This window comes from Cheilinus undulatus, linkage group 6, assembly GCF_018320785.1.
Source record: "Cheilinus undulatus linkage group 6, ASM1832078v1, whole genome shotgun sequence".
NCBI classification, from domain to species: domain Eukaryota; kingdom Metazoa; phylum Chordata; class Actinopteri; order Labriformes; family Labridae; genus Cheilinus; species Cheilinus undulatus.
Window position 1 is genome coordinate 28,149,593 of NC_054870.1, and position 18,731 is coordinate 28,168,323.

General features: G+C 37.8%; 2 protein-coding genes across 2 annotated transcripts in view; one reads left to right on the forward strand and one right to left on the reverse strand.

Moving 5' to 3' along the window:
- The window catches only part of lrpprc (leucine-rich pentatricopeptide repeat containing), a 103,471-nt gene extending 99,992 nt beyond the window's left edge, over positions 1-3,479 (forward strand). Inside the window, exon 38 of the mRNA XM_041789450.1 lies at positions 3,185-3,479. Coding sequence (XP_041645384.1) covers positions 3,185-3,256 — 72 coding nt within the window. The 3' untranslated portion in view covers positions 3,257-3,479. The remainder of the gene's footprint in view (positions 1-3,184) is intronic.
- Positions 3,480-4,444: 965 nt separating this feature from the next.
- Positions 4,445-18,599, reverse strand: abcg8 (ATP-binding cassette, sub-family G (WHITE), member 8). The gene is made up of 13 exons (XM_041788924.1): positions 18,271-18,599; positions 15,986-16,087; positions 15,696-15,843; positions 14,652-14,890; positions 13,854-13,986; positions 13,189-13,458; positions 12,941-13,100; positions 10,270-10,371; positions 9,985-10,184; positions 8,462-8,538; positions 8,006-8,273; positions 7,790-7,917; positions 4,445-7,580 (listed from the first exon to the last, which is right to left on the reverse strand). Exons 1-13 carry the CDS (start codon positions 18,313-18,315, stop codon positions 7,443-7,445), a joined length of 2,010 nt encoding a protein of 669 aa, XP_041644858.1. The 5' UTR covers positions 18,316-18,599; the 3' UTR covers positions 4,445-7,442.
- Positions 18,600-18,731: the final 132 nt, after the last annotated feature.

Sequence of the window (18,731 nt, forward strand, 5' to 3'; positions counted from 1 at the left end):
ATGAGAACATTTTATCAGCAGCTTTCCTCCCTGAAAAGCAACAATTTTGCTTTTAAGTAGCATGAACGAATGTTTAAAGAAAGATGGTCACTTTTAATTTTTGGCTGACCGCTGAGGTCAGCCCTACATATGGCAATGTCTGTGTTTGAGTGAGTTACTAAGTTAGTAACTGCCTGACTGAGTGACGCTAATTTATAAGCCTTACAATACAGAGTTGCGTTTGCTTGTACTGAATGCTGTCAGTGATGGCTGCCTCCACTGTGTTAACTAGAGCCATACATACAGAGTTGCGCTATCGATGGGGTTTACTTGTGCTGAAAGCCCTCTAATGGCTGCCTCCACCGCTCTTAATACTCAGATATAGCTTTAGCATGGCCTCTGTTTAACCAGAATTAGGCCACTACAAAGAATAAAACAACCCTATAAGCTTTTCATGTTGGGAAAGATGTTTTCACTCTGCTGACCTGCTTTGGCATGACTATGTGATAGTTGAGGGGGAAAGGGTAACTTCTTCTGTCAATGCTTGTGTACAACGGCTGCTCGTGTAGCGATTAGCTCTGAATTAATCACAGTAGCACTTAGACAAAACTGGACATTTCTTGATTAAAACAAGCGAAGACAGCAACACTAAAAGCTTTCTGTAACAGAAAGAGTGTTTTTGCTCTTCTGCCAACCCGCTTCCTGCCCTGCTTCACCTTTAGCCTTCATGTCTATGGACTGGGTGTCCCAATGCTTGATAGAAAAGAGAAGTTAGGTGAAGTGCAAGGGCTACATGGTCCTTTAAATGGAGATTTCCCAGAGGCACACTTCAGATCAAGTGTTATGGAAAATTTCCAGCAATTTTTTTGTCAGTCATCAGCAAAATGGCTGCTGAAGAATCAGAAGTATTGTACAAATGTTTGTAGTGTCTTTGTAAATAAGATTTTAAATCCCAGGGATATCCAGGGTTATGAGAAAACCTTGTTTTAAACAGCTTATTTTGATAGTTTGGATCACCAATCTTTTATGTGCCACAAACTGGTTTCGAGAAAGACAACATTTTAACAAAATGTGCAAAAATTGAATGAGTTAAACAGCAGAAAAAATACAACTCACCATAAGGCCTAATCATTGGGTCCGAAAGAAACACCCATAACAATAAACTCATATTTTAAATAGGACTGGTATTGTCCTTTAAATGCAGCTTTCTTTTTCTTGGCAATGGTAGACTCTACTTCTGTCTCCTCATTGAGCCTTTTCCCTTTTGCAAAGAAGCTTTCCCATGAAAGTTGTTTCTCACTCATTTTAGTTAGCCTGTTGGCTTCATTTTTAGGTTTCATAACTGAAGCAAGCAGCTTGACATGTGCCATGAGGTCAAAAGGCACAGACATATGACTAAACAGAAGGGAATCTGGTCATTTTTCAGAATAAAACATCTATCGGACAATAAATAAAGTTATTTATTCTCTCTGTCCGGAACTGGTCTATGGCCTGGGGAGCGCTGATTTAGACCATTTCTCAGGATGGTGTGGGTGTGTCAGCTCACATTTTGATAGACAGATGGTCACAGAGTTCAATATTACCATAATGACCTAAATATACAGTCATTATGGTAATAATATAATCATATCTTTTAGATTCAGTTGAAACATGTAATCTTCATCCCTTTCCTCTCTTCACGCAGTAGCATCTCTCCCCCTTCTCTCTTTCTTGTATTTGCCAACACGTCTGCCACTCTAAAAAGTTTCACTTACACCTCATCCCATGTATTTAGGGGAAGTTGGATTGCAGTAATTTCATGCTTCATGAAAGGGAAACTTAAGCACATAAAACTTCAGAGCAAGTTGAGCCGACTAGAGAACTTTATGCAACAATATGAGGAAACTAATTGTGCCACCAATCTCATTAAGAGGAAAGTTGGTAGGAGCAATCTGGCGGCAGGATCTGACACTTTAATGACATTTCACGGCAAATTGTGCCTTTAGATCCATGCTTCATGGCATTAGACATTTCCAAAACAAAAGAGCAAACTGTGGCAGGGTGTTTGTGCCTCAGTAGTCAGCGTAGGGCTTAGATGGTCCTCAGCTCCTACAGTTGCATGTCAGTGTGTCATTGGTCAAGACATTTAACCCCAAGTTGCTCTCACTGATGCATCAGTGGGGTGTGAGTACCAATGACCACTCTACTTGGCAGCCTTACTGAGCATGAATGTGGAGAGTGTGACCAAGCTCAAGACCATTTACCATTTTATCAAGAACCTGTTGGCTAACAGTAAAAATAACTAGCAGTTTCTTTACATTCATGTAGTTTGCTGCATTCATACTTCCGCTTGTTCCGACTTTTTTCGTGGAAAAAGATGTTGAACCAGTAGCTTGCAATACAACATCAAGGGAAGACAGGAAAGAATGTTGAACACTGATCCAATAAACAATGCAGGAATCAAACAAATTAGCAAATACATTGAAAAAGTCATTGATTAAAGTCTCTACACATGTAGCTTGCTTGCACTTAATTTTTTAGGAGTTTTGTTGCTGTTGGAAAAAAGGTTCAGGGAGCAGTTATTGGAAAAAATGCTGTGGTTGAGTTTCACTAACTTCTTTCTTGAAGGACCACAAATAGCATCTATATCCACAGTCTAAAGGTACAAATCTTCAGCAGATATCTCCAAACCTGGGCAAAAAGAAACAAATCGAGTGGGAAAAACATGTTTTTGTAATTAGGGTAGAGTGACCCATTTGAAAGTGTTTTAAACCCCTGCCAGGATCTCCCTCTCTACACTCCCATAGTTAACACAGCTATTTATCAGCAGTAATTGCTACATTAAAAAGAAAACAATACATTGTAAGAAGCCGCTGTAATCTGCAGAAAAGCTCTCACCTTCGCCCCTCCTAAAAAAAACACGCAGAACTACACTTTGTGTGGATCAAAACGCTGATTAATTAGCCCAAACAGAGGCAGAGAGCGAAAGTGTGTTTGGGGAGTGAACTACAAATCCCTTATTTGTGTATTAATGGGGATTTAGAGATGAAACGAGACAACCTGGCTGGAGATTGGAGACTATTTAGACAGACCCAGGAGGGCTACACAGCTGCTTACTGGCAAGGATGGAAACAAAAACACACAAACACACACCTCACTCTACAGCAGGTGAGCATGTCCTCTTTTGTCTTGTTTTTGACTTTAAATGCTCTGTTTCTTTTTGCAGGAGTCCTTTAAGTTTTATGCAAACAAGCTGAAAGAAAAAACCACCAAAACCCAGGAGAGCCCTGAGGAGTAAAGATGCATCCTTGTCTCATCTTCCCTCCATCCAAGACCCCAGTCCTCTCCTTCATCCTTTGTTCCTTCCATCCTTTTTTATATGAGTTGTTTGAGCTAAAATGTTGAGTACTGTTATAGCTGTTCGATGTCTGTTTTCTGCTCCACTGATCATGTTAATGAAGGAGAGGAAGTTGGAAATGTACAGAAGTATTTATGCTAATAAATGATGTTGGGTATCTGAATTCTGTGTTGTGGTTTTTGTTTTTGAAGATGATTTTGTGGATTTTCAGAAAGGATCTGCTAAAGTTAAGATAGAACCAACACATTAATACTGACTTCAGTTAAGTGTTTTTCTTTTCTAAGATGTTACACATTTTTAGTTGTGTATAATTCATCCATTGGAAGACTTTCAGAATATTAAGATGCTTTAATTCCACAATTATTTGTACTTTTATTTTTCATTGGTGAAAAAATGGCACATTTAATCGCATTTATGGCCTCTCTTTTTTAAATTTACTTTGATTATTATTTCATGCATCAACACCACATGGCCACTTGGCTTAAATATCCAGTGAGGAGTTTTTAGATGGTCATTTAAAGCTCATAAAAAATGCCTTTATATGAGCTACAAAAGAAAACTAGACCATCAGCAAAATAGCAGTTCCTCCTAAGTTATTTAGAGTGCACAGGTCAAAAGAGCTTTTGTTTGCATTTCCATAGCAGTGTTTCATACTGAATAATATATTGGCTTCTGAGGAGTGGTACAAAATGAACCCCATATTAGTACATGATGGTGTAAGGTAGAAGACAGTAGGTGACTTTATCCACAGGGTTGCAAAAACAAACTAAAAATAGAGTTCCCACAGACACTGACATAAGGGAAAAAATCACTAAAAAATCTTCCATAATCATGCCACAATTAATTAATTATTATTATTATAAGGCTAACATGTCTTAATTCTGATAGGATAGGACTGTAAATAGAATAAAAAATAAGGATAGAGTGGAGAATGACATGCTAGAAAGGAGCCACAGGCCGGTTTTAAACCCAGGCTGCCCACTGCGACAACAGCCTCTGTACATGGGATGTATTAACATCAAAGACTAGCAGCAACCTTTGAATGTGAAAATAAAACCCATAAAGTTTAATGAATGATTACATTTAAAAATAAAACATCACAATGGTACTTAAAAACAGTTGGTTAAAAGTAGCTGTTCTTTATTAGTCGACATATTAAAAGAATGTGTGCATGTTAAAACATCAACAGCAGTCAACATTTAAAAAGTCAGGCCCTGCAGAAATTCTGCAATTTCCGAATTTTGATACATTAAGTTTGTTTTGTTGACAGAGCAGTGCTTTAAATTAATTAAGATTTAAAAGACTTCCAGGAAAGGTTCACAGCAATATTTATTTAATTAATTTTTGTTCTGTTCTCCTTTTGGTTTCTGTGTTATGGCATACAACTACATACTCTCCCTAAGTACATTAAAAAACAGTTTATATAAAGGGTTTTCTAATGTATTCTTAAGACCTGACATAGGCTAGGTATTTCTGGCACAAATTCACCAACTTCCATGGTGCACTGAGGATGAATAAAATCTTGAAAGAAACAAATATTTACAGCAAAAAAAAAAAAAAAATCTAATTAATTATAGGCTTTGTAATCTATTAATCCTATTAATTCCATTATTAAGTATAAGTCCATTTTTTAAGAAAGATTGAATTACTGGTAGATTTAAAGTTAATAGTAACAAAACAATTAGAAAGGACATGCTTCTGAAAGGCATCTAAATTCTCTACTAGCTTTTGAAACAGGACAAGTGGAGACCAGCACAGATCGTCTACTTACTAGTCAGTCTAGGTTGGTGATGATCTGTAAATATGGATGTTATCCATAAAATTATAAGAATTAAGAGCACAGAGAATTTAAAGCATCAAGTTTCAATCAAGTTTACAGAGATACCTTGGATAGTTGTGTGGTGGCATCAGAGTGGGATTGATCACCGTATATTTATTAATCACATTTTTTGCCCCCTTTGATGAAATTATTGAAAATAATCAATGTTGTGTGTTAATCAATCAAATGTTGACAGCCCTACCAGCAATACGTATTGTTTGAAGAACAACTTTATTAGACCAATCTAGTCTTATAAAACTGTTCTTTATTCCAGTGGTTCTCAGTTTTAGAGTCAGGACCCACTGAGGGGTCACCAGATGCCTTCCAAAAAATGAAAAATATCTTTAAATGATCTTGAATTGCACATTTTACCCATTTTTATAAAAAAATATACATGCATAAATTTAGTAAAAAATTTTAACTAAAACATGGTCACTTGGTGAGATTTGTGCTGGAATCAAAATCTTAAAATGTAAGCCTGCACAGGATTATTATTCTTAAATGTGCACAGTTGTGGTTAACTATGCTTGACCACCCTCAGGTCCAGTTGGGGTCCCCAGTCTCTGGCCTGTTTATTTTGGGGGTCACGGGCTGAAGAGTTTGAGAAACCCAGCTCATAATAATAACTGTTGCCAGAGATTTCTGTTTTCTCCAAAGTCATATTTCCAGTGTTTGCATTTTCACTAACATGCTTTAATTGAGATATACATTTGGGATATATGATCACTGTGATTAGGCCCATGTCAGGTGAAAATGTCTTAACTTCTCTGGATGAATGGAGAATGGTTAAAACATGCCTGACCATGTAATTAAAAATAAAACAACAAAGATATTTAGATCTAACTAAAGCCCTTGAAAGCATCTGCACACCATTTAACTGAAAAAGTGTTACCCTGACACAACCTCTTGTTTGCTCTGTCTCCTGACCTGAATCTGCAGTCTTCAACTTTTTGGCTCAAAACTCTTTCTGCTCTCCAATATCAGCCTCATATTTTCCTCCCTCACATAACCCAAACTGTTCTTGGTCCTGACTGAGGTCAATCTTAGATAACGCACACTGGTCGTGCTCTGATTGACGTCAGAGGGTCAGACTGAGCAGCAGAGCTTAATTTGGATACAAATTTAGACAACGGAAGAATTAACATGGTCATGGCTTATACTGTTGTAAATCAGGACTTATTTTTAGTGCATTTTACAACTGACTGTCAATAAAGGTAAGTGCAATTATCTAAAGCAAACTGAGACATTTTTTGTTTGATAACATTGATATAAACAGAAGATCTATTAAAACAAACTTTTCTACTTATAGTTATGGTGTTAGATGCACTTGGTAATTCCTACATGACTGCACATTGAAAGAAAAACTTTCAGGGGCTTTGTGGCTCTAAAACTAGCCAGACTGAAGAATAAATATTGGAGATGTTCACTTTACCAAAAACATTCAGAGTTATAAAACTGCACATCTGTGAGTGACTCCAGCATGCAGCTGAGGCAACAGAGATAGCGGACAGAATGATGACAGAAATAAACATGCTCAAGAGGAGCAATTTGATTTAATGCTTTACTAATTTGGACTTAAACCATGTCAGTAAAACATTTATCAGGCTTTTGCACCAGAGCAAAAACACAGCCTACATAATCTTCAATCTATGAGGACACAAGTACAAGCTCTTTTTTTTCCTGAGTGTGACTTACTAAATCTCTACTCGGCTCTTTTTTCCACTGCTTCCTATACAGGCACACACATTGTTAAGCTTAATAACCTTACATATACAAAAGATAAAGCTGTAGAAAAAGATTGAAAAGGGGAACAAGCAAAAGCTGCAGATGGATATCTGCCAAAGTGGTGCTCTAATCATTTGCCAAGAAGGAGCAGAGAGGAAGAAATACAATTGTTTTTTAACATTAAGAATACTGCAGTACTCTGCTGCCACCCAGCAGCAGACAGAGGTACTGCAACAAGTGCTGCTTAAATTCTACCTTAAAGTGTGTACAAGAGCATATGGTAAAATTACTTCACATATTAAGAATTTTTAACACCCTGCTGTGGTACAAGGGTGATTCTTTCTAACATTAGAATAAGGAGTATCTGATGATAAAGTTATTATACAAATGTGAATTTAAAAACATATATTCATATATTCCAAATCAAAGCATACTTACAAGAATGGTAAAATCACAACAAAAAACATGGCTCACAGTCGAACCAGTCGAACTGGGACCTTAATTAATTCTTCACTGCTACAAAATAAAACACCTTTTAAAAATGAGCAGTGCTCCGATTGGTGGAACATGTTCCAGATTTGTTCACCAGTCCTGACTGGACTTCTGTTTGATAAATCTGAGTGACAAGTAATATAGCCCCATGAAGCATAGACAGACGGCCACCAGGACCAGATAGCAGGAGTACAGAGGGTACTGGTTCATGTCCATGGCCTCCACCACCTGACACACAAACAGAGAAGGTTACAGGTTACAGGTTACATGTCTTTCTTATCAACACACTTGCTGTGTGACATTTAGTTTAATCATTATGTACAATACAAGCAAACATTTATAAATATCTCAATATTTCAAAATTCAAAAACCGAATCGAATCAAACCCTTATTCTAGTTTGGTGCACCGATTTTCCTTGAGTGTGTTTAAAACTCACGTGTATGCCATCCACATTGAGGGTGATGTTTCCAATGGTGAAAATGTAATCGTTGCCTCTGAACTGCACCTGCAACATGCCCTCAAAACCCCACCGCATGAAGGAGATGTGAGAGAGCCATGAGGCCACTGAGGAGGTAAACACAAACACAAACATCACACTTTACCAGCATCTCATTTTAAAGTACTCAGATATTTTTGTGAGCTATCACCTCACCGAGCCACATATTCTCCAGGCTGATTACAAACCCTCCGGTCAAATAGAAGACAGTGAACAGGGCGTTTCCCATGAAGGCCGAGGTCTGCAGGGTGGGCAGAGATGCAGCTACAAACAGAGCCATGTTACGGCTGCAGTAAACCATCAGCCACACCAGCAAGAAGTTAAGCAGGAAACGCTCTGGAGCCTCGTTCAGTCCAGCCAGCCAATAGATGGGCAGGCCATACACCAAGGTGAACACACAGTGCTCCGGTAACTCCCCCAAGATCTGAAGAGGATCAAAGAAAGGTTAAAGATTAAACCATTATTGAGTATTCGCATTAAGTTTATCAAACTTCCTTTTATTTTTAAGCACCATAGAACAATGCTCTACTGTACTTCATGCTGAAGTGTGTTTTCAACATGGAGTAAGACTGCCCCCTGCTGGAGGAGCAGTTTTTTATTACTGTGGCTTACTTTGGCAAAGAAGTAAGAGGTGATTGAGTACATGCCATCCTCCAGCTCATGGTACAGCATCGCTCTCTCTGAGTGACCTACACATAACAAAAAAACACATTTTATCCTCTGGTTTCATTAGAGATTAAACTGTCCTTCATTTCGTTGAAAGCTAAATCAAAAATGATCACAGGCTGCTGAGTAAAGATGTATTTAAACTGTGATATTGTGCGAATTGGAGTCCCAGTAGTTATCTATGTACATCTGTCCTCTGTAATATTTCCACAGTGAATTCAGTAACTCTGAGTCAGCTCAATATTAGAAGTCTGAATAAATTCATAACATTTGGCCTTGACCTGACATGAATGTGGCTTTGTGCCAAGTGCAGTCCTTCTATCTCTGTCATAATGATTATAAAATAACTCAGTAAAGGGGTAGGCTGATAAACTATCATCTCAATATCTGATAACGCTCTGATAAATTTAGTTCAATATAACAATATTATATATCAAGCACTTCACGCCCTCTAGAAACCAAGCACTGTGCAGATTGTGAATAACTCAGGATACACTATGATAGAAAACTACTGTTAAGAAATTCTTTCAATCTGCTACATTATGTTTAGCAGACACCAAACACTGCACATTACCACAAACACATGATCCCCACTGTGAAGCACAGTGGTGGCAGCATCATGCTGTGGGGATGCTTCTCAGCAGACAACCCTAGAAGACTTGCAAAGGATGGTTGAGGGTAGAATGAACAGGGCAAAAGGAAAATCCTGGAGGAAAGTCTTATTCAGTCTGCAAGAAGACTACAGCTGAGTAAAAGATTGACAGTATTTTCCATCAAGACAATGACCAGAAGCATACAGCGAAAGCTTCTCAGAAATGGTTTGAAGGCAACAAAGTGAATGTTCTGGAGTTGGTAAGTCAAAGCCCAGACTTCAATCCAATACAGAATTTGTGGCTGAACTTGAAAAAGGCCTTTCATGCCCGATCCTCGTGCAACCTGACAGATTTTATTCTGTTTTAAGAAAAAGAATGGAGAAAAACTGCAGTGTCCAGATGTGCAAGCCTGATTGAGAACTATCCACACTGACTCAGTTCTGTGATTGTAACCAAGGTGCTTCTACTAAATACTGACTTGAAGGAGGTGAATTTTTAATGCAGTCATTTAATTTACATTTCATGTTTTTGTTTAATTGGAATTATTTTGCAGAAATCCATTTTTTACTTCAAGAGGGGGTTTTTGTCAAAAAGCCAAATTATATTGACCATGATTAAATTATACATCAATAAAAGGGAAAAACATTCAAGGGGTAAAAACTTTTCATGGGTGCTGTACATAATCTTATGTTTTGGAGTTGAATTTCTTTTGAATTAGATTAATTTTTAGCTCAAAATGTTCTGCCCTTTTTATAATCAGGTTTGTTCATCATCAGGAGAAATACGTGTCTGCCATGGTACAAAAACTTTAGTGTCCTCAATCAGTACGAAGTTACACATAAATGGAAACACCACTTTGGTGTTTTCTTTACTCACATTTAGCTATGACGTCCAGCACCACAGCGAATGGGGTGAGAGCTCCGATCATGTAGAGGAGAGCCACGGTGTCCTGAATGGACAGGCGATTTTCTCCAGCTCCGTAGTACAGACAACCGACCAGCAGTGACATGAGGAGCGCCTCTAAGCCGTGAACCAATAAAGTGACCAGATCTCTGTAGTCATTATACATGTGACGCCTGAGGGAGAAGAAAGGGGGAAGAGAGTTAGAAGTGTCCCTGTAGAGTTTTTTAATGCCTCCGTGTGTGATTATTGTTTTTTTACCTGATGAGGATCATGAATTGGTGAAGACGGCCAGGCAGTTTGTTTTCTCTCTCTGAAATAGTGATTACTTCTTCTTTGTTCATTTTGCTCAGCTCCTGAGGGCTGCGGGCAGGAAAAGGTCACCTGGGTTATACGTATATTTGGTCATGTGCAAGACAGTTTCAAGTAGGGCTGAACTATTTGGGAAAATGATCTATTCGCAATTTTTTTCCCTCAGTTTTTGCTATTTGATGAGCAATTATTCCTTAAGTTCCTCATCCTATGTATTTTCCAACAAATACAAGCAATAAATCATTCTATATTATAACCAACACAATATTAGATTAAACAAGGACTGAGCAGTTTTGAAAAAACATCTGATTGTGATGATTTTGACTCGTATTGCAAATTGGATATGAATTTTTAATAAGAAAAAAGGACAAAAATGAAGAAAGTAGAATTGTTTGTAGGCTATCCTTAAAAAAATGGCCCTAAAATGATTGCATAATATGTAATGCATGACATCTCTGCTACAGAAAAAAAAATTTTAAACTGGCATTTTTACACAAATTTCAGGTTAAAGAAATATCGCACCTTCTGCGATTTGACAATTGCAGCAGGCCATATTGTGATTTGATCTAATTTTTGATTAATTGCCCAGCCCTAGTTTCAAGGCCCCAGAAAAGTTAATCTGACTTTTAAATTGTTTATACTGTGTACACTGAAAACATCCATCCATCCATCTATTTGCTGTTCCACTCATACATTGAGGTAATAGGTAGGAGCTGATCCCAGCTGTCATTGTCACACAAGGATATCACACTGAGACATACAAGCAGTCACTCTCACACCCAAACTAATGGGCAATTTAGAGTCACCAGTTAATCTAAGAAGCATGCCTTTGGATTGTGGGAGGAAGCACGAGTATCGCGAGAAAACCCCTGTATACACAGGGAGAACAAGCAAACTCCAAATTGAAAGGCCCTGTCAGATAGGAGAGTCTAACTAGAACCCTTCTTGCTGTGAGGCGTTAACCCCTGCACCACCGAGCAGCCCCAAACTGGAAACTGTTTCTCAATAAATATAGCCAAAACAATAACGCATATCTGTAGTTTCAAAAACTACAATGGAAGTAAAAAAAATCTCTATAGTTCATTTGAAACATGGTGGAGTTGCTTGTTATAAGGTCAAATTTTCATGTCAAATGGAGAAAGCAAGGCGAAAATAACTCTATGGTGATGCCGCCAGCATAAATCTTAAAACTAAATATGTATTTCATGCATTAAAAGAGGGGTGGGAACTGATGTGTGATTGCTTTGCTTTGGTAGCACAATATTGTGTTCAGTTATTTGTTAAACCTTCTCATTTTCTCTCCATTTTTTTTTCTTCCTCTCTTTCTCTATTCTTTGTCCCACTTGGGTTTGGGGTGGGTGGGGGGTCATAATATCCTAAACAGAACTCTAATATTTTACTACAACTAAACTCAACCTGTTCTCTTAATTGGAAGGGCATCCTTGTGTTATTAAAATATATCATGTTTAACCTACCACTCTGTAATTTGGAAAAGTTTTTTAGTTGTTTAGTTGTTTTTTGTTTTTTTTTGTGTTTTTTTTGTTGGGGGGGGGGCTAATAGTTTATTTGTTTCTTGTTTTGTTGTACAGTGTTTAACAAATTTATTAGACCACCACCCAAAGTAAGGTTTATGCCACAGCTGCCCTAAATTAACAGCATTGGTAATTACCAAAATATTTTTTTATGTTTCTGCAATGGTTAATACACCAATATGTAGAAGCTCTTTAACTCAAATGATATTTTTAATGCTAAAATATTATTATTGTTATCCATGAATTTTCAAATTTACTGATTTATAAAAAAACAGAAAAAACAGTAAAGCACATTATTATTTCTTGGTTAATATGTCAAATTATAGTTATTTACTTGCATTCCTGAACAGAAAAAATAGTTTTAGTGGTTGAATGTTATGCTTGATTCATTTCTGACTTCTCAGAGAAGCCCAGTGAGCCGGCTCAAATTTGAGTGAATTCGGTTTGAAATCCCTCATTCCTGTTCAAAATGGTAAAACATGGAGAGCTCAATGAAAATGAAAGAGTCCGCATTAAGCACTTCATGATGCTTGATGGTCTCTGAGACAAATATGACAGGTGGTCTTGTAAATTTGTTAAGCACTGTATGTTGTTGTTGGATGGTTTGTGGCCTAGATGATTGTTCTTGTTTTAGGGGTAAAAAGGTTAAAAAAGTGTCATCTTGTATATTGGCATTTTGTTGTAAACTTTAAATGATAATAATAAAAAGACCTTTGAAAGAAAAACACTACAAAGACAGGAATTTCAAAGGAAGCATGCAACAACTTGTGAGCCTCTGTTAAAGCAATGACAGAAAACTCAACAATTTAAAACTTAACATTGAATTTTTTGCATTTTTAGATTCAAAACAATAAAAACTGTCCATTATTTTTTTTAAAAAATAGAAAAAAAGAGGGGTGTGAAAAATATGATGCTTAAACCCTGCATCTTAAAAAACGTATGTAGTCTTTAAAGTATGGCATTAGAAGAAAGACAAAAAGAAAATGTAATTCAAGGCAAGTTCAAATGAGAGAACTGGAACTAATATATGAGTGTAAAAAGAATTTAAAGGGGATGAAGAAAAAAAAGACAAAAACCCATGCTGTTACCTTTCAGTTAGTGCCTGTGCTGTGGTGGTCCCAGTTGGTTTCCACATGTGATCATCTGTGTCTCTAACCTTTTCCATGAACCGCTCAGACAGAACCATGGCCCTCTCCAAACACTCGGCCTCTCTCTCCGGACAACGCCGGTCTATACTGATCAGGTCAACTATAGACACAGGAACACAAACACCGATACAATGAGTTTTACAAAAAGTAAATAAAGAAATCTGTTACATTTGTCTACACACACTAACCATAGAAGTCAGAGGGGTTGCAGTATCTAGGGCAGGGGTATCCCAATGCAGTGAAGTAAGGCACCATGTCACGAGCAGGACCACAATAAACAGCTGAACCAGATGAAAGCAGAACAACGAGGTCAAAGAGCTGAAAGATATCTGATCGAGGCTGATGGACTGACAGCAGGACCAGACGGTTTCCTCTTGCAAGACGGGACAGTGTGATCACCAGGTTGTGGGCTGTGAAGCTGTCCAGACCTGACGTCGGCTCGTCCAGGATTAAAATTCCTGAAATGTGAAAGCACCAGCTGAATTATTCATAAAAAGCTCCAACATGGGGGATTTAAATGTCTGCTTTAGGTTTTCTTTTGTGTCCAGTGGTGGTTAGGGGTTTGTGGTGGCTAACAGTTCTAGCTAATATGTTTTGAGTATAAGGTTTATAGCCTGAAACACAGACAACACTTTCTTTGCCTTTAGGTGGCAACATTTAAATGTCTATGCTTGAAGTTCATTGCTTCTGACTGTTCTTTCCTTTCCTGTGGGTTATGCAGTTATATATTTAGATATTTATAAACCAGAGCGTATTTTATCTGATTACAGTTACAATCCAAGACAGTAAATGTGACGTTTCGGATTAAGAGAGCTATATCAAAGTCTAAAGAGACAAACTCGACTTGTCTCACCTGGGTTCCAGAGAAGCTGGACAGCTATACTAACTCTCCTCCTCTCTCCACCAGAAACTCCTCTCACATAGTCGTTTCCCACTCTGGTGTGAGCGCACTGTCGAAGACGCAGCTCTGCAATGACATCATCCACCTGAGAAGGACAAAAAGAACAGATACATGTTTTTCACAGGTTACCCTTGTCTTAAACAACTCACACAATTGTTGGGGGAACTATTTAATGCCAGTTGTCCCTGTTTGGAAATGGTTGTGGTCCAATTTATGTAACCTTTTAGTGATAAGTTCCACTTTACTTCAGTTGAATATTGCACCCTTTCAAGAATAACCAGGAGTGACTGAAAAAGAAGAGAAGACTTAGGTGCTTTGTTGCTGTTAAATGGTGTCATGGATTACACATCTGGATTAATCATACATTTATTAAAATGCATTTTTTCAAATAAGTTAAAAGGGTAACTTATAACAGAATAGTTACATAACCAAAAAAAAGCAACATCTTTGAGGTTTTTCTGTGACATTATGAGAATATAACAGCCTCATAAAATAGATAACATTATCCTGAACTTACTTTCACATTGGTTTTGATTTAATATAACCATGTCCCTCACTTTTCTGACCTAATAAGGGATAACTACTGGAATGTAAACAGGCAATGAACCCAACACATCTAACAGATAACATTTTAGAATGAGAAACTTCCAAAAGAGATTTTGAAATGCTGCTTTGGTGTCTTAAACAAGAAATCATTCATTTTGTTAAATGTGCATTATGCTTAATGTGTCTATGTGTTCTGAACCTTACCCTCTGGTCCCTCTGAGCCTGTGTGAAGTGGGTCGGGAGCCTTAGTTTGGCAACAAAGGCAAGAGTTTCCCGGACAGTGAGATGAGGTAGAAGGCGGTCGTCTTGGCGGACGTGAGCGATGCTCTTCTTCACCAGCTGAGGCGTGTTGGGTTTTCCATTAATCAAAACCTGACCAGACCTCATTGTACCACCTTCATCACGGCATGTTATTATGTCCAGCAAAGATGTTTTGCCACAGCCTGATAGAAAACAAAAAGATCTTACGACCAAACAGAAACTCAATATACGGATCAAAACCTTTTTCATACTGTGGGCACTTTTTGGGGAACCTGTTTTTTCCCGCAGTTTAACTGTGATTTTTTTTCCAGCTCGTTTTCCATCTAATTCATGCACTTTGAGTGTAAAGAAATAAAGAGGGCTTTTTCGTTACTCAGTTAGCCTAGAAGTTATAAGTCAAGAGTTTGAATGACAAAGTGATCATTTCATTTAACATCTAGGCAAGTGGGTGAAATTATTTACAGAGGCCATTTTGTACAGTCATTTGCATAAGTTTTAGGGATGTAGGACGCTAAAGATTCATCACGGGCCCGATGTGCCACAACCCAGGACTGGAGAGAGGGGAGACGGCAGCAAGACTGTAACTCAACTCATGACAACACACACATCTGACGCTCTGCAGCTAACGTCAAGCAAAAAAAGTATTTCTTCTGTCTGGGCCATTTCACTCCTGGTGATACACCCAGAGACGACATCTTTCAGGCCCCTGGAACATCCACAGTATGACCACGGGCTCATTGCAGCCCTACTGACTGCCTGGACGGTACCCTAGACCATGTTTACACTCAACATCTATACAGTACGCTGCCCCAAAGGTGTAGATTTTGTTATCTTTTCAACAGATTATTTTCCAATGCCCCTGGTAATATGCAAGGACATCCAGAGAATGATCTGGGTTGTGTAAATTTTTGGCTCAAACATGCCTAAAAGTTATGCACAGTACTGTATGTGACACTATAGTCCAGAATTAAAATCTGAATGTTTCACCTGAGCTGCCAATTACAGCCAGCATCTGTCCACTGCGAACCCGGAGGCTGAGCTTGTTGATGGCTGTCTGCTTGTTTCCTTTTATCTCCCATGGTAACTTGAACTCTGACAACCTCTCATACCAGGGGATCTGAGCTGCTGTGTCCACCTGAGTACAACACATGCAAATGCACACAATAACCCAATCAGCACATACATGGTGGACAAATCCAGTGCTGACATTCATATTCATGAAAAGAAAAAAGAAGCTAAAGGTGATGGTATATAAGAGTTGAGCACTCATCCATTACCTCATAGTGCAGGTTGCTGACCTCAAGCTCATTGCACCCTCCACTGTAGGTGAAGTAGAGGCTGCTGTCTTCTTCAGATGAGAACAGCTGTGTGTCTTGATGCTGTTGAAGAAGAGCAGACAGGTTACTGAGTTTCATAGAGGCAAGGACAATTCATCTGCGGCCACATCAGTTTGACAATTAATTGCATTAATTCTGAAAACGTGACAGATCTAAAACACTCCTCTGAAGCACCCGTATGGAACACCTGTACCAAAAACATGCTGAATTTATGTTTAGAAAATCTTTATCAGTTAAGATGCTTATCGTTTTAGTGCTATGGTATCTGGATGTTCATATTCAAGCTTTATCAACTGGTTTATTGGACTATTTAAATGACTCCTTTATTCATTAATCACCTTGTGCATGTGAAATTCTGTGATCATGTGTCAGCGGTGAGAACACGTGCACCTGCGTTTATCCACATGCACTTGCTTCTGGTGTTTTTAAGTTCAAATAGTTGCGTGAGAGCATTTGTGGGTTCAGAGTCTGTTGACAATGACACCAACCTTCCCATTATGTAAACCTTGGCATCAGCAAAAAACGTTTAATTCTAGATGCCCATTAATCTACTTTGCACACTGTCCATTTTACTTGATTATACAATACTGTTTATGCAGTAAAAGAAGTTCTTTTATATACACTTCTAGTAGTTTTGTTGTATTTATCAACAGTTAATATTTTTTCTTTTTTTTTTTAGATATGTATGAACATAACATTATATTTTGCTTTAATTCATGCAGGTGTTTTAAACATGCATGTGGATGTGTTAAAAGGAGAAGACAACCCATGAAAACAAATGTAAACAAGCCCTTTAAGCATCATGAATAAAAGCTGAAAAATCAATTTGTAAAAAACCCTGCATATTTAAACATTCACTGTGAAAATCATTCATCTTACTACATCCGATGCTGATAAAAAACAGATTCTTTATTAAAAAGAACTTTTTAAATATGCTACTTCTACTACTACTGCTAAGCTCCTTTTAGGGTCTTTTGGTTTTCAACAATTTTTGCATTCCTTGTGAAAGGTGGTGCCTTTTACGTCTCGAAGATGTGTTACTGTTAGAATTGATGCATATCTTTTTCAGATATTTATGGTTGCAAGTAAGTAAGCAATTACCAAATCCTGGCTTCAGAAGAATCAACCAACTGTGAAACTTCTCATAAACATTATACACTCTATCTGCAGTGTGGAGAAAAGGACTTTTACACTGCACCTTCAAAAGGAAAAAGGGAGAGAAATATTGGAAAAAAATGGGATTGCCACAAATGAAGAGATTCCTTATTTTCATATGTGCTGTTTGCTGTACCTGCGTTTTCAGTATTTAATTTTGTAATTCTGAGATTGCATTGCATTTGTCCTTGTCCTTACCTTTTTTATGTTCCTTTATATATTAAACATATAACACAAACAAAAAAACTACGTATTGTTGTTGTTTTTTTTATGTATGTTTGTTTTAGCATTTTTTTTCCAGCTAAACATGTCCATCGAAGCTCTTTTTTTGTGGAAAATTGTAAAAATGCTATTAATAAATGAATTGAAAATATTATTATAAAAACCATGCTATTATGTTCATTTTCAGTCAGTCAATCTGTATTTGTGTAACTTTGGTATTCATAATCAAAGTGATCTTAGATCACTTTACAAAGAGAGCAGGTCTAGACTATATTCACTGGTATTTTGCTTAAAAGACCTGACATTAATCCACCATGAGGTCAGCACTAAGCGACATTCAGCAAAATTCCAGTGGCATGGAAAAACTTCCCTTTAATGGGCAGAAACCTCGAGCAGAACCAGACTCGTGTTGAACCATCTGCTGAAGCTGTGTTGGAGTGTAAAGTGATTGAGGAAAAAGCAAAAAGAGAAAGAGAGGAGGGGGATGCAGACGGAGAAAAGAAGGTAGCTACCCTGCCGCAGCAGTTTCATTTTCAAATAACCTTAAACACACAGTCAATATTTGAACTGATCATCTTGTTTACCTTTGTAGCTCACAAATGCATTATTATTACCTCAGTCTATTTCATAACCAGATAAAAAAAATTATGTGAGCTTTAAAGTTGAACAAATAATAAATAATAGGCCTTTATCTCTTAAATTCCTTCTTTGATGAAATAGTACACTGTTTTTAGCATACACATCTCAATATCTAGCAGTAGTTAAATGGGGTGTCTGTGGATCAGAGCACAGAAACTAATACACCTGAGAATTCAAAATGCTGACAATGATTTAGTGCAGCTGTTTACCTGTGAGGAGCCGTTTGTAAGATTTAATCCTGTATCTTTGTCCATGATGATTCAAGTTGCTGATGGACACTTGTTGGGTCAAGAGGTCAACAACCCCGTTTTTCTTCTTCTGTTTGGTTCCTCTCTTTATCCTGTAAGGGTCTATGTCCTTTTAGATCTGCTCTCGTCTTCTCTCCCTTCTCTCTGATAGTCTCACTTCAGTCCAGCTGAAGATCTCCTGATGTTTTATCTTACAAGCCTTCCTTCTCAAAGCATCCAGGTTTATGTCATGTCAGTTCTTCCTCTGCTTTGTCCTGTCAGTCATTGCTTTTCTGGTCATAGTGTTTGATTCGAGGACTGACGGAGACTGACAGCCGGTCGATGTATTCAGCATGTGTTTTTTTTTTTCTTGGTCTTCTTTATGCAACTCCAGATCAAAGTTCTCTAAGATAAGGCAGCATTCACTGTGTGTTTATGGTCCA

What these genes read in the sequence shown, in the direction of transcription:
- abcg8 (XM_041788924.1), bottom strand. Translation starts at nt 18,315, where the DNA reads ATGGACAAAGATACAGGATTAAATCTTACAAACGGCTCCTCACAG. An exon ending in AGGCTCAGAGGGACCAGAGG is followed by an intron (nt 13,987 to 14,651) that starts GTAAGGTTCAGA and finishes TGTCCTTCTCAG; the next exon opens with GTGGATGATGTCATTGCAGA. An exon ending in CAATTCATGATCCTCATCAG is followed by an intron (nt 10,185 to 10,269) that starts GTAAAAAAACAA and finishes CTTCTCCCTCAG; the next exon opens with GCGTCACATGTATAATGACT.